The sequence below is a fragment of the Mauremys mutica genome, chromosome 4 (assembly GCF_020497125.1).
Source record: "Mauremys mutica isolate MM-2020 ecotype Southern chromosome 4, ASM2049712v1, whole genome shotgun sequence".
In the NCBI taxonomy this organism is placed as follows: domain Eukaryota; kingdom Metazoa; phylum Chordata; order Testudines; family Geoemydidae; genus Mauremys; species Mauremys mutica.
This window is the reverse complement of record NC_059075.1, coordinates 82827106-82850333: the sequence shown is the minus strand read 5'-3', so window position 1 is coordinate 82850333 and position 23228 is coordinate 82827106. Positions and strand designations below refer to the sequence as shown.

At 46.1% G+C, this 23228-nt stretch overlaps 1 protein-coding gene across 1 annotated transcript in view; it reads right to left on the bottom strand.

The window, feature by feature from the left end:
* SHANK2 (SH3 and multiple ankyrin repeat domains 2) overlaps positions 1-23228 on the bottom strand; it is a 700055-nt gene that overhangs the window by 8462 nt on the left and 668365 nt on the right. The window contains exons 22-23 of the mRNA XM_045014265.1: positions 20761-20872; positions 8527-10936 (exon numbers count right to left, since the gene is read on the bottom strand). Coding sequence (XP_044870200.1) covers positions 8527-10936; positions 20761-20872 — 2522 coding nt within the window. The remainder of the gene's footprint in view (positions 1-8526; positions 10937-20760; positions 20873-23228) is intronic.

Sequence of the window (23228 nt, the reverse complement as noted above, 5' to 3'; positions counted from 1 at the left end):
GGGTTTCTTGGAGTAAAAGTTTCAGTGGTATTGGAGAAAGCTCAGGAAGTCTCTGCAGTAGAGGAATGCTCTCCGTGGTGAGGGAAAGGGATTCAGATAGAGGGAAGAGGGGCTGCTTCAGCAGGAGCGGGCAGTTTTCACATGACTAACAGAAGATGGAAAAGTGGGAGCAGACTAGAAGTACGAAGGGGAAGGAATCACAGCTACAAGTGCAGAGGATGTAGTGGACTTTGGGGAGCCTGGCTGTACCTCATGCCTAACTTATAAAATAGAAATTGATAATCTTTTATGTTGTTGTGATTTGTCTTTGCATTAAACAAAATCAGATGCAACTTCATTTTGTCAAAGTATGAACAAAACTGATCTGTGGCCAAATAACTCATTTATCACTGGGTTTTAATCAATTGGTCCAATAACGAAGTGGACTAATGTGAAAATGGTAAAGCAGAGCAAGAGGATACTATAAGGCTATGTGGGAAAAAGCCTGTTGAATCATTACCTGGGATCAATGAGTGAGTGAGTTTTGCCGTTGGACTGTCCTGTGCTCTCCCCAGAGGTGAATGATTACTTTTGGAGAAACTGTGTATGATCTGACAAATTTTGTGAATTAAAATGTTGCAGCAACATTGGTGGTTAACTCATTTTGCAAACAAAGTCATCTACTAGTGAAGGGGGAAAAGAGAGCTTTATCTAATAGAATAATGGTACGTAAATAACATATAAAAATCCCACAAACACCTGCAAAGCTCTGAGCACGCCACATATTTGAAAATCAGGCCACTTATTTAGGCACCTAAATATGGATTTAGGAACCCATTTAAGAATCGTTGCTGAAATCTTTCTCCATGCAAAAGGTGGCTTTAATCTCAGTTTGAAATCAGATCTAGTTCTGTAAATCGGTGACTGTAGAATGGCTACCATTTCTGGATTAGGATAAACCAATCCCAACTGCAGTTAGAAACAAAGTTAACACTAAAAATGTGATACCAATGAGTGAAAATTAAAGAAAAGAGAAGGGACAACATAGAATACTCTATGCTTTTTGTCGTCACTTACTTCATGGCACTTCAGCATGACCCTCTTCTGTTAACAGCAGTCATGGGAGCAAATAAAAATGACAAAATGGAATGACTAAAACACTGCAAAATAACGTACAAAGCAAGAGATCTTGTGAAACTGGCTGACATACAATTAATGAGATGAACTGAAACTAATGGACACAATAGTAACTGAAAAAAATTCACTGGTAGTTTGATTGTTTAGAATAGTCACAAAAAGATGATGGTGTTGAGTTAAAGTTGCAGTCACCCTATAACCAAATGCACTGATATTTATTATTTACTATGCATAACTCACTACTGAATTTAACTCTGCCTTACTTGGTTGTGATAAAATTATGTCACTTCTCCAGGTAAATAATATAAAAAATTGAGACAGGTAAGAAAACATTTATAATATCAAGTTCATTAAAAAAAAAAACATACCAACACTACCGTTTTTTTCTCCCTTCAGGGCTCAATCCTGCAAGCTGCCTAACCATGTTTGACTCCCATTGTTTTCAATGTGAGTTGAAGGCACTTAGCATCACCACACAGAATCAGGCCCACTGCTAACATCAGAAACATCAAAACATTTCACAAAACAGAACCATATAAGAATTACATCCTGAATAAATTATAACCACTTCTGTCTAAAGCAGTGTGATTTGGTAACAGTAGTGATAGTAAACTACAATAACTGTCATTACTATTTATTCCTTATTAGCATGTTGAATCCGACTGGAGCAATTAAGGAAACTCATGGTGAATGATGCCATTTTCACCTTGGGCTGTTCTGCTGCTTTTTTATTCCCCTTCAGAGCCACTTGGTTTATTTGGTGTTAATCACACTGACATTATTCACTGGATCCTCCAGGTTGCACTGATCATTAAGTTGCTAAGCAACTACTTGGTTCACAGAGTACACAGTAATCTGTTAAAAGTGGTTAAAAAACCCTGATTTATTCTCCTATTTTGCTTTATCAGACCCATATAGAAGCTTGTAGGTTTTAAAATGGATTTATAGAACAGCTAACATTAGCTCCCAACATTGTGGGAAAAATGTAACTCCTTCAGTGCTACAATGAAGATTTATTTTCCAAATAACAGCTAAGTATTTTTTTGTTTTTAATAGATGAACCTAAATCAAAATTCCTGGGATTGAATATACCCAGCTACTATTAAAAACTCTTTTTATAAATTGGGCTCAAATAGAGCCTGCACGAATGACCAAGCCTAACCTTTTTTGTGGGAGGGGAAAGGATGAAAAGGGAGGCAGTGAGAATCAGATATCCAGACTTGGGGTGTAAGAAAGTAGGTAATGAAGGAAGGTACGTTAGACATACTATCTAACATTTTGCGATTAGGACTGGTCTCCAAAATTGCCTGAACTAGATGGCTGCAGGCCAGATTCAAAAGCAGATCAAATCCCTCTCTAGTTAGTTATTGTTTCTTCTTTTAGCAGTATAATTTAAGTAAGTGCATCCTTTGGATTTCTCCTCATCTCTTTCCTCCTGCCCTGCCCACAAATTAGGTAATTCAGTAGAGACACAAGTAGACTTTCCAGCCAAATGATTCTAAATATTAACATATGTTCAGTGTCCCAAGGCCATCACAACTACACACAAGAATTATTACTATAGCAAGGTATGAAGAAAGAAATGTCTTGGCTCCTTCTACTTGCTTAATAATTGAGTGTGAAATTCTGCTCATTACTGTACAGAAACATTTCTGTTGTCCTCATTTACCAGAAAACACACAGAGGTCATATTTCATTATTCTCTTTGATTAACGCTCACAAATTATCTATAATTTAATGCATCTATGATCCTTAAAATTTTAATCAGTACCATGAAATGATACAATCACCATGACTGAGCTACAGTTCTGACAGCTACAAAGCATCATATAATTGGAAGTAAGCCTTACCGTTAAAGCATCTTGCTAGCTGTGCAGAGATAATTTTTAGTAATGTTTAGGAATGCTACACATGCTGTAAATTTGTACATTTCACATGAACAATGCATGTTTTAATTTCATCAGGCATCTGGTGCTGAGTGTTGTGAAGGTAACCCAAGCTAACCTGTGAACAATGCCTGTATGTGTACCACTGCTCTCTTTGGATAGGGTGTCTACCAGGCCTACTAAAATGTTTATCAGTTTCCCTTTGGCAGAGCTAATTGAGCTATTACTTTAATTCAATACGATTTCTGCATTTCTGAGGTAAGTTTCTTAGTTCTCTTTCTAATACTACTTTGCAGAGCGAAAGGCAGCAATCCCTCTGTTTAGCTTGCCCAATGCTTTTGTATATTAAAAAGAATTCTAATGCCTTGAGGGCTCAAAAATTTGGCAGGAGGATAGTCCAAAGTATGTTGGAACTTAGCAAATAATTCTGTTTATCATGCACAAATGGAATATACAATCTTGAACTTATTCAGTCGTAGGTGGGAGAGGACTAAAAGCAGTGAAAAAATTTATTTCTGTCACTGAAGTCAGCATGTTTGACTAATACACACAGGGTGCAACAGATCTGCTGAGTAAGGCAGTGATACTTTTACACAGGCAGTTTCTGGAGAAGAACTACGAATTTAAAGTGGACAGTTCTAGACATTAACACACATGCTAGGGCCAATTTCAAGTTAATGCCAGGATGGAGAACTAGGCACTCTGTCCGCTCCCATGAGTTTGCCATTAGCATCTCATGCCCTCTCCTCCTCCTCTCCTCCACCTCATCCAGGAATTTGTCATCCATTCTTGCCCCTAGGCAGAGCACAGAGGAGGTTAAGCAGAAAAAAAGACCTAAAGGGTCCAATCCCACTGCAGTCATTGGCAAGGCTCTCAGACTTCATTGGGAGCAGATCAGGCCTGAAATGCAGAGTCCTGTGCATATTAAGCAGCAGAAATCTTTCCTGATAGTCAGACTCAATTTCATCTTATTACTTCAGTTACTCTCCTACTTCCCCCTTGTAACACACTAAAATTCCTTTCACCATTGGTTTTTACATCCTTTAAATAGTTGTAGACCATTTCTCTCCCCCATTTCTTCAATCTTTGCTCAGCCAAGAAATAATTATTTAGCTCTTTTAAGTCTTTTCTCATATATCAATCATCCAGCTCCTCAGCTCCCTTTTTCTGCTTATCTTTAAATACCTCATATGCATCTACACCAGGGGTGGGCAAACTACAGCCCGTGGGGCCACATCTGGCACTCCAGATGTTTTAATCCGGCCCTTGAGCTCCTGCCAGGGAGCGAGATCCGGGGCTTGCCCTGCTCTTGCACTCCAGCAGGGGTGTGAGGTCTGGGGTTTGCCCTGCTCTGTGCATGTGGTGGGTCCGCACAGCTCCCGGAAGTAGCGGTATGACCCCACTCTGGCTCCTACATGTAGGGGCAACCAGGGGGCTCGCACACTGCACCCACCCCAAGCGTAGCCCCCGCAGCTCCCATTTGCTGGGAACTGCGGCCAATGGGAGCTGCAGGGGCGGCACCTGCGGATGGGGCAGCGTGCAGAGCCACCTGGCTGTGCCACTGCGTAGGAGCTGGAGGCAAGACAAGCCTGCACCCCTAAACCCCTCCCACGCCCCAACCCCCTGCCCCAGCCTTGATCCCCCTCCCACCCTCCAAACCCCTCGGTCCTAGCCCGGAGTCCCCTCCCACATCCTGAACTCCTCATTTCTGCCCCCACCCCAGAGCCTGCACCCCCAGCCAGAGCCCTCACCCTCTCCCATACCCCAGCCCCCAATTTCATGAGCATTCATGGCCCGCCATACAATTTCCATACCCAGATATGGCCCTCGGGCCAAAAAGTTTGCCTACCCCAGTCTACACCTTTCTGATACTGAATTAAAACAAACAAAACCTTTCCTCTCCCCCAATATTCAAGAGGCATTCTACTAGAATTATAGAAAGAGTAAAATCCCTGTTAGTGAGGTGATGCATCTTTATATGCAGACCAACACTTTATAGGCCTTTTTTTTTTTACTGTCGTATCACACTGTAAACGTGTGTTATTTTGCTGTCTGCTGTACCTCCTAGGTCTTCCAGCATTACTCCTTCCTTGCATTCTCTGTCCCAAATGTGCATTTGGGATTATTTTTCCACAGAAGAATTAGCTTGCAGTCAATTTGAATTTAATTTTGCCTTTATTTCTGATTTTTAAAGGTATCCTTTGAATCAGGTCTCTGTACTCACTGGTGATCACAACTTAAAATTTCATTCTGTTACTGTACCTGTGGCAAGAATTCGTGTAGGAGAGGAAAAGACCAAACCTATGAGGGAATAATATAATGTAACTGCTTCCTTCAGGGTTCCCAGTAGGCAATTTATTTCTAGAGGTCTACCATCTATGAATACCCCTTTTTCTGCATGATGAATTTTTTTTTTAAATATAATACTTTAGCGGCTCTTCAAAAACTGTTTGAAAGCGTCCATGTCAACCTAATTTTGTCTTTCCCCAGAAAGAAATCTCTTCATTTATTTCTACATTTCATTTCCCGCCCAGTAAATGCAGCACTTCATTTTGACTCATTAAAGAGTTGCAGTGAAATTAAGAGTTCTGATTATTTCAGAATAGGAAGGAATGGCAAAGCATGTTATTTGCTACTCAATATTTTGGAATAAACAGAAATGTTCAGTTCCACTGTAACCTGGAAAAGAACTCCTAATGAAAGAATTAAATAAGATTAAGCATATAAAGCCAGGTACACTAGCTATTTAATGTGACTTTAGACAAAGAAAAGCAAGTACTGCACACATTTATAAAACAAAAAAACAAAAAAACAAAAAAAAACCCTGAAGTCATGAAGGCAACAGAAAGACTATACAGTCTGACCTTGTCGTCTCTGATTAGGCAACTTCCTGTTTTACAGGATTACCGAAGGCATCCTCAATTATACTAAGGTCAGTTTCTGCTCCACCTTTGGTAAAAGACCATCTACCTTAAGCAACCAAGATATGTTGGTCAATTTGTACAAATTTAATTGAATTTGTCTTTTTTGTATTAAGGCCTCTCAAGTGCACCAGACAATTCAACTTATGTTCTCTGTTTGTGTCAAGCACAATTGAAAGGAATTCCACGCTCCTGGAATTTTTTTACCCATATCTTCATTCTAGGAATGCTGTATGATCCTTCATACCTTCCTTTATGGCCACCAGTTCAACAGCTTATATCCAGTGGGAAAGAACAAACTTTAACTACCATCCTCTGAGGCTTGAGATAATACCGCTTCCTAAATGAGAGATCATTTGGTATTAAAATAGCCACTCTTTCTATAATGCCAAACATCTCCCTGATGTATCCAAAGAGTGGGAGCCATGCTGTGTTTCTTCTTTTGGGGCCCAGCACAGTAATTCTTGGGGGGAATAATTTGGATAGTAACTTTAATATATAGTAGCATAACATTTTTGCACAGACGCTCCAAACAAAAATGGATTTCCATATGGCAGGTCAGATGGGCTTGCAGGTCAGCAGCCACTCCTAAACTCTGTATAATGCCAAAGCTCTCCATACCACAAAGAGGATACCATATTTTCTTATAATATACAGGTCAAGCCCAATTATTCAAATCTCTGTAGGACAGTGGTAACATTCAGAAAACTGGAGTTAAAGAAACAATTTTTAACCCAAATCTAGGATTTAGAGGAATATATCCACTTTTCAGATGTGTGGCGTACCTATACTTACTTTAGCAAAATGTAAACACTTTTCCATTTACCTGCAGGCCTCTGCACATGCCTGTGATCAAGAGTTATTGTACCCTTGTTCTTCCAGCTCATTTTTAATGACAATTTTTGTGTTCAGTGTAATACAATATACATTTGAATGTGCAAGGATACAAGATATCCTGTGGGATCTCCTCATAGGACTTGTGTAGGCATTCTTTGGAAACCAATTCCATAAAAAAAAATATATACATCTCCAATTGTAAACAGAGTGAGGCTGCAAAAGGAGTGCTGATCTAGAAACTTTTCTAGCTCCCTGAAATTTTCTTTCACAGATTGTTCAGTAAACAAATATGTGCAACTGAAATATAAATAAAAACTGAAAACTGTAAATATATCCGATGATTTACAAAGATATTGCATACAGATATTGTTATTTAAATCAACAGCTTAGTGGTAACAATGTGATGTCAATAAAAAGCTTCTTGAAATATCTTTGTGGTTCATGTCTTGTCATACTATAAGGATTACATTTAATATTACTGATTAAATGAGTTATCTAACTAAATCAAATGACGCTATGCTGAGAGTGTGCAGTAAGACTTAAGTGAAAAGTGATGTTTTTATCAGTTGTGGAACTGAATACAATTATAATTGTTGAGTAAAACTGCAAGAACTCTGTTGTATAAATAGTATTGTAAAAGAAAAACCACACCAGTTCTTAAACATAAACCTAAATAATTCACATCAAAATAATGGATACTCTGTGTCTCAAAGTGATAGCAATTGAGAGAACTCTAGTCCAGTTGTAGGCAACCATACTCACTTCAGATCAGCTTCTCCCATGAATTTTAGGTTTCCTCTGTTTACAATTGGTCATATATTTTATGAGGAGTTTTCTTTTAACAAGTAAACAATACAATATATCCAATATTTTGACTACAGTCTCCCTATAGTAGGCATTATACATGACTTCAGTATTCATTTGGGGCATTTTCCTGCTCTCCTCTCTCAGGTAAAACTCGGTTTCAAGTCAATATGAATTCTGCCTCAGATAAGAATGCAGAGAGGGTCTTCTTGGTGCTTGTTTACACATTGGGGTAATGCGAGCACTACTGGGTGTGATTTCTAAACAGCATTAATGTGTTGCACATTAATTCAAGTATGTAGACCGTGCTGGTTCACACTAAAAAATCCCTACTGCACTTTAACATAGTACTGTTTTGAGCAGCACTACATTAAAGGGCATTAGGGAACTTTTAATGTGCATCTGCGGAATCTATGAACCAATTAATGTGCAACACATTAGTGCACATTGCTGCTCCATGTACACAAGCCCTTCAATCTAGTGTCCACAAAGCACAACTTAAAATGGAAACAAATAATTATAAACTTCCTGCTGGTTTCTGCTTCTTGCTTTTGCTGTTTACTGAACCGTCCTTGAAAGGAACTTCCACAGAGACCTAAAATGTGTGTGTTAAAGGGGTGGCATTCTAGCAACGGGAATTACAATGGAGCTAACTGTAGCTGGTAGCTAGGGGTAGACTTATTGGCCAATGTGGTGGTTATTATAGGAAACCTCAGAAAGTGGGCTCATTTTTCCAATGAAAATGTACATTATTTTATACTGGAAACTAGCAGAATAAGCAGGGGGGAAATTGTCAATTATATAGTGTATTTATACCCTAGGCTGATCTTTAATGTTATCAAAATTCTTATGGTGGAGCCTGCTTATGTAAATTCTCAAAAGCATGCTCTTGTTTAAGGAACAGAGTAATTACATCTTGAAAGAAGTACAGATCTTGTTTTAATTCTTTTAGTTTCATTTACCTTGTACTGAGACTTGCAGTTTTTGTTCCAGCAGGCGACTCCAACCCTTCCCCTGGCTTTGAGGATTTCTCTCTGTTCATTTGTTGTAGTATTGAGTTCAATTCACTAATAACGTTAGCCTTTGGGCCTGAGAGAATTGGGCTTTTTACCTCAGTTACATCACCCCATAGCTTGGAGGTCCTTTGCTGTAAAACTTTAGCCGTACTGGGCTGTGCAATGATAGGAGGTGGGGGTGGAGCAGGTGGAGGGATAACAAAGCTATCTACAGTTTCTTCAATTAGAGCATCTTTGTAAAGTGCATTGCTTTTGTTGATTATGGGCTTCATTTTTGGCTTAGGAGGTACTGGGGGTTTGTCCACCAGAAATGTTTGCCCATCTGCATAGACTGTACAAGTATCCAAGTTCTCACCACCTTCAGAGGATAAGGTAGAGATGCTGGACACTGTTGAGATAGTGCTGGTTGTCTCTAAGTGATGGTCACTACTAGATCGACTGTCTACCTCCTCAATCCCAGAGTCGGTGACATGATCGAAACTTTCAGGGGGTGGTAGAAATGAGGCAGGCAAACAGTTTGAAAGACCCACTTGTTTTTTACTGTCTAAAGAATTTGTTGATTGGTTGGGGTTAAATGAAACAGATGTAGGTGTTCCATTTTTTCTTTGCTTAAGTAAGTCCGTTACAGCAGAACCTGGAGCTGAACGGTCATCGGGGATATCAAAACTGTTAGCAAATTCTAAGGGAGGAGGCAATGGCTCAGTAAAAATAAATTCTTCATCAATATCAATAGATGCTAAAGGAGGTGGAGGGATGCGAAATGGCAAAATGACAGGGTCATCAACAGAGCTAGCTGCTACAATTGTTTTGCAGGGAGATGCAGGTGGCTCAGGTGTAGCAGATACATTCAACCCACTTTCTGCTTCTTCACTATCTTCTGGGATCTCCGATGGAGAATTGTCTGGGTTCATTTCCATTTCAACTCTCTTCTCATCACCTTCAAGGGTGTCATCAGACTTTGCTTCATCCACAGTATGAACCATTAGTAAACCAGCTGATTTCTGCTGTGAAGTATCCACAATATTTATCAGCATGTTTTTCTTTTCTTCAGGCTTCTTCTCTTTCCCCATATCTGTTTCATATTTGTTTTCAGTCTCCTGCCTTCTCAGTGGGCCACGTGTATTTTGCCTGGTAACAGCAGCAGTCACAGGAAATGTTGTTTCAATATTAGATCTCAGCTTTGTATCAATATAAAGTGGTTTATTAAGGTCTGCTTTATCAGTTTCTCCTTTGCCTGGAGTTTGTTGCGTTTGTTCTTTCATGGCTCTATCTCTTGCAGAGAGCGCGAGTGCTAGAGGTGAGTTTGGATCTAATAGCTTTCCTGTGAGTGGGTGAACATAATTATCCGAACTGGACACATTAACGGTCTGAGTTGCAACCATATTGTTTTCAGTAACTTTTTTTATGGATGAAGAGTTTAATGTCCTTGCATCACTTTCATTGCTAGGTTCACTGCTATTAAAAAGATTTTCAGATTCTCTAGGTGCAGGAATTGGAGATGGTGACATAAGTTGCCTAAAACTATCTTCATTACTAAATACGTCCTCATCGGTAAATTTGGATTGCCTCATACGTGGTGTTGGGGGCAACAAGCCAACATCCTCATCTCCCAAGTCTGTAGAAAGGAAAGCTGGAGAATTACGCCTAGCTTCTAATCTCTTTTCCCTGTCTCTCACTGCTCCAGCAATGGCCGCTGCAAATGGACTACTGACGTTTAAATTATCATCAGGTCTGAGCTGTCCAGGCTGCTCTGAAGACTGAGGGTCAATCTCCATACTGCTTCCTTGGCTGCTTTTCCCACTACTGCTGGTAGATGGTTCTTTCACAATAATTGTTGGAATTGGAATAGAACAGGTCTTTTCTGGACTATCCTCGACATTAGACTGTTTCACTAGCATTCCCTTCCGCCTTGCTGGTTTGGCTGGCACGTAAACGGCTTTGCTTGCTATCTTCCCAACTTCAGAATATGGGTTTTCCGGCATCTGACCCCTCTTGTTTCTGAAGTTTGCCTGCAATGCGACATTCCTACTGTACAAGTCCTCAGAATCTAGAGAATAACGGTCCAATTCTCTTCTGTAATACATCCCTTTTTCCCTCATTATTGTTCCCATATGTTCAGATCTACCTGAAGAAACCTTTGAACCTGAATTCTGATTAAATGCAGGTTTAATTGTTCCATAGCTTCTTGACGTTGGAGATTTGGGAGAGTTATAAAGGGAGGGAGAAGGTGGTGGTGGTAAAGGGGGTAGAGACTGTGGTGGAGGGGGGATCTCTTCAGAAGTGTCTGGCATGGATAGACTTCTGGTAAATTTCAACATAGGAGGAGCCAAAAATTGACGTTCTTCCTCTGTTATTCCTAAAAAAAGAAAATGAATAAAGGGAAAACTTTAAAAATTTGCAATGTACTTAAATCCAATGTTATATTATTTCCACTAAAGATATGACTCTAAGGGAATGTCTACATATCCCGCAGGAGCGAGCCTCCCAGCCCAGGTCAACAGATTTGGGCTAGCAATGCTCATGCTACTGCACTAAAAATAACTGTGTAGACAGAATTTTGAAATTATGGCTTGGGCTGGAGCTCAGGCTCTGAAGCCCACCCTTCCCCCCTCCCCAAGCTTCTGACTCTGAAGCAACAACTTCAAAGCACTGTTTACACAGCTATTTTCAGAGTATTAGGGTAAGCCCTGCTAGCCCAAGTTTGTCTACCTGAGTAGGGAGGCTTGCTCCTGTGGGCTGTGTAGACATACCCCAAGACAGGGGTCGGCAACCTATGGCACATGTGCCAAAGACGGCACACGAGCCGATTTTTAATGGCACGCTGCGGCCACTGCTGGCCCCGCTCAGCCCGCTACCGAACACCGGCAGCAGGCTGAGCAGGGCCGACGGCCGGGATCCCGGCAGGCAGCAGCGTGTCATTAAAAATCCTGCCCAGCCCAGCCCGCTCTTCTCCGCCCACCACCTAACACTCTCTCTGACAGGGGCTGGGGGCAGAACCAAGCTTGATCCTGCCGGCTGGTGCTGTAGGGCAGGCTCTGCTGGCAGCCAATCTTCCCCCTCCCCCGCCTCTTCCCCCAGCGTGCTGCATCATGCCCCGCCTCCTCTCCCTCCCTGCCGCCGATGGCCCTTGTGAAGGAGAGGAGAAGAGGAGCCCCAGCGCCCTCGCTGCTCAGACTGGGAAGGAGGCGGAGAAGAGGCAGGAGCGGGGCCTTGGGGAAGGGAGATGGAATCAGGGCATATCCCTCTAGCCCCCTGCCTCAGGGCAGGGGGCTGGGAGCACCCTCCTGATTCCAGCCCACCCCCCAGCCCTCTGCCCTGACCCATGCACCCTCCCCCCACAATCCCAGCCCTGACTCTGGCACCCCCACACATACCCAGCCCCCCACACCCTCTGACTTCTGCACCCTCCCCACACACCCCCAGCCCTACACCCTGACTCTTGCATCCTCCACATATACCCAGCCCCCACACACCCCATGCCCTGACTCCTGCACCCCCCCACACCCTCTGCCCTGATTCCTGCACCCTCCTCACATGCACCCTGCCGACTCCTGCACTCCCCACACATACCCAGCCCCACCCACAACCTCTGCCCTGACTCCTGCACTCCCCACACATACCCAGCCCCCACAGCCCCTGCCCTGACTCCTGCACGCCCTACATATACTCAGCCCCCCCGACACCCCATGCCCTGACTCTTGCACCCTCCGCATCCCCACCTCCCACCCTGAGCACCAAATGGGAGCTCCTGCCCCCCCCCCCAACATTCCCACCTGTACCCCTCGCACCAAATGAGAGCTGCCCAGGTAAGCGCTCCACACCCAAACCTCCTGCCGCAACCCTGAGCCCCCTCCCTCATTCTAGCTCCTGGCCAGACCCTGCACCCCAACCTGCTCCTTCACCCCCAGCCCTGTGCTCAGTGCCCCCTCACCCTCAGCTCAGTGCAGAGAGAGAGGAAGAGAATTGGCCAGAACCAGGAAGAAGGTAGGTACCCACTCTATGTGGACTGGGCCGGGACCCCAGACCGGCAGCGGGCTGAGCCACTCAGCCCGCCATCTGTCTGGGGTCCTGGCCCCACTCAGCCCACTGCTGGTCTGGGTTCCGGCTGCTGGCCCCTTGCCAGCTAGTGTCCCAGCCACCAGCCCCGCTCAGCCCGCTGCCAGCCTAGGTGAACAGAACCCCAGGTCGGCACCAGGCTGAGCAGGCCGGCGACATAAGATCAACATTTTAATTTAATTTTAAATGAAGCTTCTTAAACATTTTGAAAACCTTGTTTACTTTACATACAACAGTAGTTTAGTTATATAAGACTTGAGACACCACTTCTGAAAGGTTGCCGACCCCTGCCCTAAGATTACAGCAATTTTGCATGGCATGAAGCATATCTGAAATAATAAAACATGGCTGGCTTGTTGATTCCTGCTCATTAAAAGTTCTCTAATGTTGATTTTCCATAAAGCCACATGCTAGTATTAAAGAGGAGTGAAACAGTAACAAAACTGAACTGATTACTGATTGTAGGCAAATGCTTTTGTTTTATGTACCTTCAGGGCCAATGTATTTCTCTTCAAAAGAAAGTGAAGGTATGAAAAAAAGTCAAAAACTACTCAGAGCAACATTAAAGATTCTGTATGAGTGTGAGGTAATTGCATAGAAGGGAATTTTCTCTGAAATATATCAAGAAGGGAAGGAATTCTTATACAGAGAAACTGTGCGTCTGGCTATAGCAATCCAGAAACACACAAAGTAATGCTATGCTTACACAGCAAGTACAATATTAAAGCATTTCTGGGAATTTTGCCTGTATTGTTTTAGTAAAAGGAATATATAGAACCATCAATATTACATAAAAAGTGACATTTTAATTTTAATTTTGGATAACATTTTTCAAATACAATTAAGTGATTTAGGAGCCTAAATCCCCTTTTTAAAAGTGTTTTAGGCTCTTCAGAACCTCCTAAGTCCCTTAGATGTTTTAGAGAATGTTACCCTCTATCAGTAGTTCTCAACCTATTTACTATTGTGGGCCACATATGCAGCTCTCTGTTATATGGGCCACATCCACACAGTATATACACTACCTGAATGGCCCTGGGGGTGTCATATGGGCCACAGCTATGTGCTGATTGGGCTGCAGGCAGCCCACAGGTTCAAAACCACTGCTCTATGTAATAAAAGTAATTTCTGATTTTGCTCAAAGAGGATGACATTTTGTATAAAAGATGGCTATGCCATAAGACAACATTTGAAATTATTGTGGGTATTTTGCTGAACAACTTTACAAAAGCACAATGCTTATAATTAGTTCAGAAATACCTTGAGTAAAGTAGATCAATTTAAACAGAAAATGCACCAAAAATTAAGTGAAGAAAAACGATCACTTTGAATTTAAAAAGCACTTTTATACATTTATGACCAGTAGGGTGCATATCACACCTTGCATAGCAGATGATGGTATTTTCAAGCCAATAAACACGTCTGAATGACTCTTAGCTATAGCTGATTTATCACAATAGATCTTCCTCAATTCTTTTTCTTTGCACTTCCAAAAAAGACAGTTACTCACCTTTTTAACTGTTGTTCTTGGAGATGGGTTGCTCATATCCATTCCAATTAGGTGTGCGCGTGCCGCGTGCACGTTCGTCGGAAGATTTTTATCCTAGCAACACTTGGTGGGTTGGCTAGGTCGCCCCCTAGAGTGGCGCTGCCATGGCGCTGGATATATACCCCTGCCGACCCAACAGCCCTTCAGTTCCTTCTTGCCGGCTACTCCGACAGAGCGGAAGGAGGGAGGGTTTGGAATGGATATGAGCAACATCTCGAAGAACAACAGTTACAAAGGTGAGTAACCGTCTTCTCTTCTTCGAGTGCTTGTTCATATCGATTCCAATTAGGTGATTCCCAAGCCTTACCTAGGCGGTGGGGTCGGAGTGAGATGTTGCAAAATGCAAAACAGCTGAGCCAAATGCTGCATCATCTCTAGACTGTTGAACCAATGTGTAATGTGAGGCAAAGGTGTGGACCGAGGACCAGGTAGCTGCCCGACATATCTCCTGGATGGGTACATGAGCCAGGAAGGTGGCAGATGAAGCCTGAGCCCTGGTGGAATGTGCGGTAAGGTGGCTCATCGGAACATGAGCGAAGTCATAGCCGGTGCGGATGCACGATGTCACCCAAGATGAAATCGTCTGGGAGGAGACAGGTAGGCCCTTCATTCGGTCTGCCACCACGACGAAGAGTTGGGGTGTTTTACGAAAGGGCTTTGTTCGCTCGATATAAAATGCGAGCACCCTACGGACGTCTAGGGAGTGCAGTTGCTGCTCCCGGCGTGATGAGTGTGGCTTTGGGAAGAAGACCGGAAGGAAGATATCCTGATTGATATGAAAGGCCGATACCACTTTAGGTAGGAAGGCCGGATGTGGTCACAGCTGTATCTTGTCCGTGTGAAACACGGTATACGGTGGGTCCACCGTGAGAGCCCGAAGCTCAGAAACTCGTCTCGCCGACATAATGGCTACGAGGAAAGCTGTCTTCCAGGACAGGTACAGCAGCGAGCAGGTCGCTAGCAGCTTGAAAGGGGCAGTCATAAGTTTGGTTAGAACTAGGTTGAGGTCCCAAGTTGGGGTGGGGCGGCGTACTTGGGGGTGTAAACACTCCAAGCCCTCGAGGAACCTAGAAACCATAGGGTGAGAGAATACGGAGCGTCCACGCTCCCCTGGGTGGAAGGTAGAGATGGCCACCAAGTGTACCTTCAACAATGATACCGCTAGGCCCTGCTGTTTGAGGGACCAGAGGTAGTCCAAGATAGTAGGGACCGATACCTCAGTGGGGATAACATCATGTTGGTCGCACCAGCAGGAGAAACGCTTCCACTTAGCCAGATATGTTAACCTAGTGGAAGGTTTCCTACTACCCAGGAGCACTTGTTGCACCGAAGCTGAGCAATGTAACTCGGACTGGCTCAACCACACAGCAACCATGCTGTGAGGTGAAGAGACTGCAGGTCTGGGTGGTGAAGTCTGCCATGGTCCTGAGTTATAAGGTCCAGGTAAAGAGGTAAGGAGATTGGGTTGGCTATCGACAGGTCGAGCAACATGGTGTACCAGTGCTGCCTCGGCCACTCTGGAGCGATCATGATCAGTTGGGCTCTGTCCCTGCGGAGCTTGAGAAGGACCCTGTGAACCAGCGGGAACGGTGGGAAGGCGTAAAGCAGATGGGTCATCCATGGCAGCAGAAATGCGTCTGAGATCGATCCCGGGGAGAGACCTTGGAAGGAGCAGAACGTCTGGCATTTCCTGTTCTCGCGGGAGGCGAAGAGGTCTATGTGGGGAAAGCCCCACTTCCGGAAAACAGAATGGAGAATATCTGGACGAATCGACCACTCGTGAGACAGGAAGGATCTGCTAAGGTGATCTGCCAGAGTGTTCCGAACCCCCGGGAGAAAAGACGCCACCAGGTCTATCGAGTGGGCTATGCAGAAGTCCCAGAGCTGGATAGCTTCCTGACAAAGCGGGGAGGAACGCGCTCCCCCCTGTTTGTTTATGTAAAACATGGCCGTTGTGTTGTCCGTGAACACTGAGACACAACGGCCTTGTAAATGCTCTTGAAACACCTGGCACGCGAGGCGGACTGCTCTCAGCTCCCGCACATTGATGTGCAAGCCCAGCTCCCGAGCTGACCAAAGGCTTTGAGTGCGGAGATGCCCGAGGTGGGCACCCCAGCCTAGAGATGACGCATCCGTTGTCAGGGTCATTGAAGGCTGAGGCAGATGGAATGGCATCCCTGCCATACCAGGGAGGGCGTCAACCACCAGTCTAGGGAGCCTAGGATGCTTGGGGGGATCGTGACAATTGTGTCTAGACTGTCTCTACCCGGGTGGTATACCAAGGATAGCCAAGTTTGAAGGGGATGGAGCCGTAGTCTGGAGTGTTTGGTCACGAACGTGCATGCCGCCATGTGACCTAGTAGGCCGAGACACATGCGAGCGGAAGTTGTTGGGAAGTTTTGCAGGTCTTGTATAATTGATACCATTGCCTGAAACCGAGGCTGTGGTAAGCAGGCCCTGGCAAGATTGGAGTCCAGGATGGCCCTAATGAATTCTATTCTCTGTATGGGAACCAGAGTGGATTTCTCTATATTGATCATCAGGCCTAGACGCTTGAATAGGTCCTTGACGATGCCCACACGATGGGTGACTTGGGTCTTGGAGGTCCCTCGAATGAGCCAATCGTCAAGATACGGAAAGACGTGTATCCGACGGCGATGGAGGGAGGCGGTGACTACAGCCATGCACTTTGTGAACACTCTTGGGGCTGTAGAGAGGCCAAAGAGAAGGACCGTAACCTGGAAATGTTGACGGCTGGCCACAAACCGGAGGTACCGTCTGTGTGGAGGGTAAATGGCAATGTGAAAATACGCGTCCTTCATATCGAGGGCAGCATATCAGTCTCCAGGATCCAAAGACGGGATGATGGTCCCCAGGGATACCATGCGGAACTTCAACTTTATCATTAACTTGTTGAGTCCTCGCAGGTCTAGGATAGGTCTGAGACCTCCCTTCGCCTTGGGGATTAGGAAATAGCGGGAATAGAACCCCTTGCCCCTCGAGTCCTTTGGTACCTCCTCTATAGCTCCCATAGCGAGGAGCGACCGCACCTCTTGCAAGAGGAATTGCTCGTGAGAGGAGTCCCTGAAGAGGGACGAGGATGGGAGGTGGGGGGGGGGGGCGAAATAAACTGGAGGTGGTACCCGAATTCTACCGTGCATAGGACCCAACGATCCAAAGTTAGTTGGGTCCATGCAGGGAGGAAAAAGGAGAGGTGGTTGTAAAAGGGAGGGAAAGGATCCTGGGAAGCGACTGGTACGCCATCCTCGGGCGCACCTTCAAAAGTTTGGCTTTGGTCCCGCTGGTGGTTTGGAGGAACCCTGATTTTGGCCCGCTTGGGGTCCAGACTGCTGTCTGCGACTGCCTCGGCCATGCCTTCTGCCGAAGTCCTGTCTCGGCCTAGACGGGGGGTAAGGGCGGTGAGGCTGGGGACGGAAAGGCCTGCGCTGAGTCATCGGCGTGTGCATCCCGAGCGAGCGCATGATGACCCTGTTGTCCTTTAGGCTTTGCAGCCTAGGGTCAGTCTTTTCAGAAAATAGACCTTGACCGTCGAAGGGCAAGTCCTGTATGGTGTGTTGTAACTCAGCGGGAGGCCTGACACCTGAAGCCACGATATGCGCCTCATGGCGACTCCCGAAGCCAGAGTCCTGGCTGTGGAGTCGGCTGTGTCCAGCGAGGCCTGGAGAGAAGTTCTCGCCACTTTCTTCCCCTCCTCCAAGAGGGCAGCAAACTCTTGGCGGGAGTCTTGAGGAACTAACTCCGTAAACTTGCCCACCGCCGCCCAAGTGTTATAGTTGTAGCGGCTTAGCAGGGCTTGCTGGTTTGCCACCCTGAGTTGGAGGGCCCCAGCAGAGTATACCTTGCGGCCCAGTAAGTCCATACGCCTCACCTCCTTTGATTTTGGAGCCGGAGCTTGCTGGCCATGGTGCTCCCTCTCGTTGACTGACTGTACGACGAGGGAGCAGGGTGCACGTATAGGTACTCGTACCCCTTAGAGAGTACCATGTACTTCCGCTCAACTCCCCTGGCAGTGGGTGGAATTGAGGCTGGAGACTGCCAGATGGTATCGGCGTTAGCCTGGATCATGCGGATGAATGGCAAGGCCATTCTTGTGGGGGCGTCAGCAGACAGAATATCCACTACAGGGCCCTCTATCTCCGGGACCTCCTCCACCTAAAGACTCATATTCACTGACACCCCTCTCAGGAGGTCCTGATGGGCCCTCAGGTCAATTGGAGGAGGGCCCGAGGAGGATGTCCCCGCCACTGCCTCATCTGGGGAGGAGAAAGAGGAAAGGCCAGGGAGAAGAGGGTCCTGCGTGGGCTCCTGTTCTTGGGCGACGTCAGGCTCCGGTGGGATCTGGGAGTCTGCTGGCTGAACGGGAGCTTCCTCCGTACCGGTAGGCGCGGGGCGGCTGACAGTCGCCTCCGGCACCCGGTGCTCCGATGGTACAGAGCGAGAAGACACTGGAGGCACACCTTGGGCTTGGTGATTTGCCCAAGGTGTCCAGAATGACCACTGATGGGGGCCTTGATCTTAGGCCTGGGTCTCCTGGAAGACTGGGCACATCCGAGTCACGGTCCTGTGCATAGGAAGCACTGTCCGCATGAGATGACACAGATGTGTGTCGAGATGGCCAAGGAGGGGCTGAAAAGCCCTGGGAAGAATCTCCCTCTCTAGTTGATCTCACTCTGTACGGCACCGGGGATCGGCACCGGGAGCCATACCGGTACCGGGAACGAGACCGGGACCTGCGACCGAATCGGTGCCGGGAGGTCGACCGGGATCTCGAAGCTCGACGTCTGGAGCGGCTGCTGGAACGATGCTGGGAGCTGGATCGGTGCCGAGAGTACCGGGGCGGCGAATGGGACGCTGATCAGTGCTGCGAGTGCGACCGGTACCGAGATGGGAAGCGGTGCCGGGACTGCGAGCGGTGTCGGGACCGAGAGCGCCAGCAGGACCGTGATCGTGAACGGTGCCGCTCTGCGGTGCCGACAGAGGATGGTCTCATCAGGGCAGGCTTGCGCAGACTCTGTCATCGCGATCAGCTCCCTCGCCGTGGAAAATGTCTCCAGCGTGGAGGGAATAGTGAGCTCAACCATGGCGCGCGCCAGAGAGCTTTCAGGCACCAGACTCAATGGCCCTTGCGGGACTGGAATCGACGGTGCCGAAGTTGTCGGTGCCACGGCAGGTGTCGGTGCCGGGCGGTCCGACTTAGTCAGGTGCTCCGGCTGCGGTGCAGGTGTCACAGAAGCAGCGGGAGTCTTACGTCTCTTCACCCGCGGGGAGAGGGAACGGTGCCGAGCAAACAGGGGCGGCTCTAGAAATTACGCCGCCCCAAGCAGGGGCAGAAGTGTCTGCGGATGGTCCCGTGGTCCCGCGGCTCCGGTGGAGAATCCGCAGGCATGCCTGCGGGAGCTCAAGCGGAGCCGCGGGAAGAAGGGACCCTCCGCAGTCATGCCTGCGGCAGGTCCACTCGTCCTGGGGCTCCGGTGGACCTCCCGCAGGCATGACTGCGGAAGGTCTGCTGGAGCCAAATGCCGCCCTGCCACGAAATGCCGCTCCACGCGCCTGCTTGCCTCGCTGGGGTCTGGAGCAGACCCTGCGAGCAGACATCGGTGCCGGCGACAGTTGGTGCCGAGGGGCCTTAGCAGTACTGGTGCGATCCAGTGCCGAAGAAGCACTTCTGCCTGGTGCGGACTGTCCAGCGCTCGGTGCCGAGGGCGCAGGAGTAAGAGCTGCCTCCATCAGGAGCTGCTTGAGACGAAAGTCCCACTCCTTCTTCATCCTCAGCTTAAAGGCCTTGCAGATCCGGCACTTATCGGCAAGATGGGATTCCCCGAGGCACTTAACACAGGAGTTGTGGGGATCTCCTGTTGGCATCGGCTTGTGGCAGGCCGAGCACGGTTTGAAGCCCAGTGAACCGGCCATGGGCCCCGGTACCGGGCACGGGGAAGGGGCTAATCCCCGAACCTCTCTTAACTATATACACTAACTATATTATAAAACAAGTAAATTAACTACAACTATATAATTTTTAACTATATACACAAGAGTTAACGAGAGAACTACGAGTAGCTAGGGAAGTGGAGATCAGCTAAGCCGCGCTCCACTGTTCCAACAACCGACACGGGCGGTAAGAAGGAACTGAAGGGCCGTTGGGTCGGCAGGGGTATATATCCGGTGCCATGGCAGCGCCACTCTAGGGGGTGACCCAGCCGACCCACCGAGTGTTGCTAGGGTAAAAATCTTCCAACGAATGTGCACGCGGCGCGCGCACACCTAACTGGAATGGATGAGGGCAAGCAATCTAAGAACCACCCTTGGCTTTCCTTGTTAAAGGCAACCTTCCATAGCCATTACAATCCCACAACTCTTGCCTAAAGTGATCAAAGCAAAACATGGAAGTTGTAATAGTTTTCATGCAAACTGATTTGGTTCTTGAGCTTTGAATCAAAATTAACTAATGACTGAATTAAGTTGAGGAAAAATGGAGTCAAAATGTTTTAAGCAAGAACAGACGTTAATAAAAGGTGCCAAATGAATGTGTAGAATTTACATAAGAAAAATTTTACCTATAGATTTTTGTCTTCTCATCGTACCTCGAGGTATACCTAGAAAAAGACCTTGAGGTGTCCCAGGTACAGTAGGTGGCATCACAGCAATACCCTGTCTATCGTACATGGACTACAAAACAAAACAAAAATATTATGTACAAAAGGGCCATTTTAGAGACACACACCATGAGAAAAATAATTCATCTCCTGTTCCACATACTACTTTGTTATTCATCTTAAATAGTCAGTGGAAAAATAAAATTATCTATTCTAGCACACTTTAAGGGTAAATTTGAAGGTAGTACATTTCTGTTTATTTCCCTCCCAAAGACATTGCTACAAACTACACTGCTATTCAAGTCACCCTGCACATAGATCTGGGATCTGATATTTTGACATAGAAGAGACACCTTACATTTTCTGGGTTTAGTGTGTTAATACTCATAAATCTGCTTATACTACACAGACGAGTAGCCCCACTGATTTCAAATGGAATTATTTGTGAGAGTCAGAATTTGGCCCTAAACTTATATTTTGATTTTATGAAGGTTAAGTGTTTTGACTATGAAATTATGGTTGAATACCATGGTTTAGCATGATCATCAGGAACAACAGAATAGGATCTCAGCACTTCAGAAATATTTTGTTTTTCTGGAAAGAGCTAGGTGGTCTTCAAATGGCCTCACCATTGAATCAGAAATATTCAAGATCAAATAGAATTAGCGACTGCAGTTTCCTATCTAGGCTTATTCTGCGCCTAGATGACTGTAGGGTATTCATTATAGACAGAGCTGAGAGTGCTGCCAATAGTTAAGGCTACCTGTGTATAAATGCCAACTTTAACCATTTGGGATGAACTTTCCTATGCTAGCTGTCTGGCTCGTTCTAAAATTTTTTTATTTTTTTTTTAAAGGAAGTTTCAGCTACTATGGTTCACTTATTTTCAAGAACAAGGATAGGGGAAAATGCATTGTTTTGCCCATGTTAAAAAAATGTTCAACTATATAATTAGGAAGCTCCAGGGCCCACATGCTTTGCAGAAGGGACTTGAAGTCTGGCAGGGGGACACTCTGGTGTCAGCAATGCACCTTTTGCTGTCTCTGAAAATCCACACAAATTTGGCCAAGTTCTCCAAAAACTGTAGTTTGCAGATGCTCAGAAGAGACTTGTTAGAGCTCGGCAGTTACAGTCTCCCATATTTCGTGTGCACTGCCATGCTCCAGTCCAGGGGCTGAGCAGGAATTTCCCTGCAATTGCACCAATTGTGGTGCCAGATATGGAAAGTGGGAGCAGAAAAACTGTCCTGCAGTCATAATGCTCCCCAGGCTGGCACACAAGCAGTGATGAGAAGGAGGAAGCCGCCTGACTGGAATGCAGATGGGGAGGAATAGGGGAAGTGGTGTTGCAGGAGCAAGAAAGAGGGGAGGAGCCAAGGGACTCCAGTGGGAGGGGGCAGAAGCAGGGTGACTAGGACAGAGCAGGGCAAGAAAGAGAGGTTAGGATTTTTTAAACATAATTATGCAATAAATTGATAATTAAAATGGGGAGGGAGGTGGGAAAATTAAAAATACAAAGATACATCAGGTGGCTGTTATCAAACAGATGAAGGTGAGACAGAAAGCCAGTTTATTTTCCTCTCAGTGTGGAATACATGCAGATCAACAGAAGAAATTACCCCTTATAAAACAGATTATGGACACATCTCAGAACATGGAATAATCAGTAGTCTTCCTCTTTCTCATTAGTGTTTAGCCTGCTCCTAGGGTGCCCCTGATCCTCAAGGGGTAAAGCCTCTTAATTCTTCCCTCCTCTCTCAATAGGCCTGGGTTCTTTGCACTTGGTGCCTTCACCTGGCCTCCAGCCCAGTGCAAAACTAACACACATTTGGCATTAGAATTTATAGTTACAGGGAATCTAGGACCAAACAGACTATGGGATATACAACATGTTATTCCTGGAAAGGAGAGGGGTAAATTGAGGATGGCCTCAAGTCCGAGCTGATTCCGGTCTCCAAGTGCAGGGAAGGCCTACTGGGCTCAGCTGGCAGCCAGCCCTCCCAGGCTCAGTGGCGCCTTAGGGCTCAGTCTCTTCTTTGTGGAGCTGGGTTCTCCAGACCAACCCCCCTAGTTAAGAGACAACATGGCATCTCCCTTTCTGCTGCAGAGAACAACTCTAGGACTGCTTCCCCTTTGGCTACTGTAACTTGACTCCTTTAAGCGGGATCTGGCAACTTTGGGTACCATTTGTGGGTCACCAAGCCTTGAAGAGGAAGGATAAGGGGCTCTATTATTTTTGGGATTAGGACGGGGGCTATGTTAGCAGGCAGCTGAACGCCTTCACAAAAAGTGATTGTCTGCAACTCACTAAAAGATACTGCTGCTTGCCCCCAATCTGTCTAACAATGTACAGGTTGTTCTCCAAGGGCCTCATAATGATTTGTGGATTTTATACACACAACACTCTTTTGAGGTAGGGAAGTACTATTC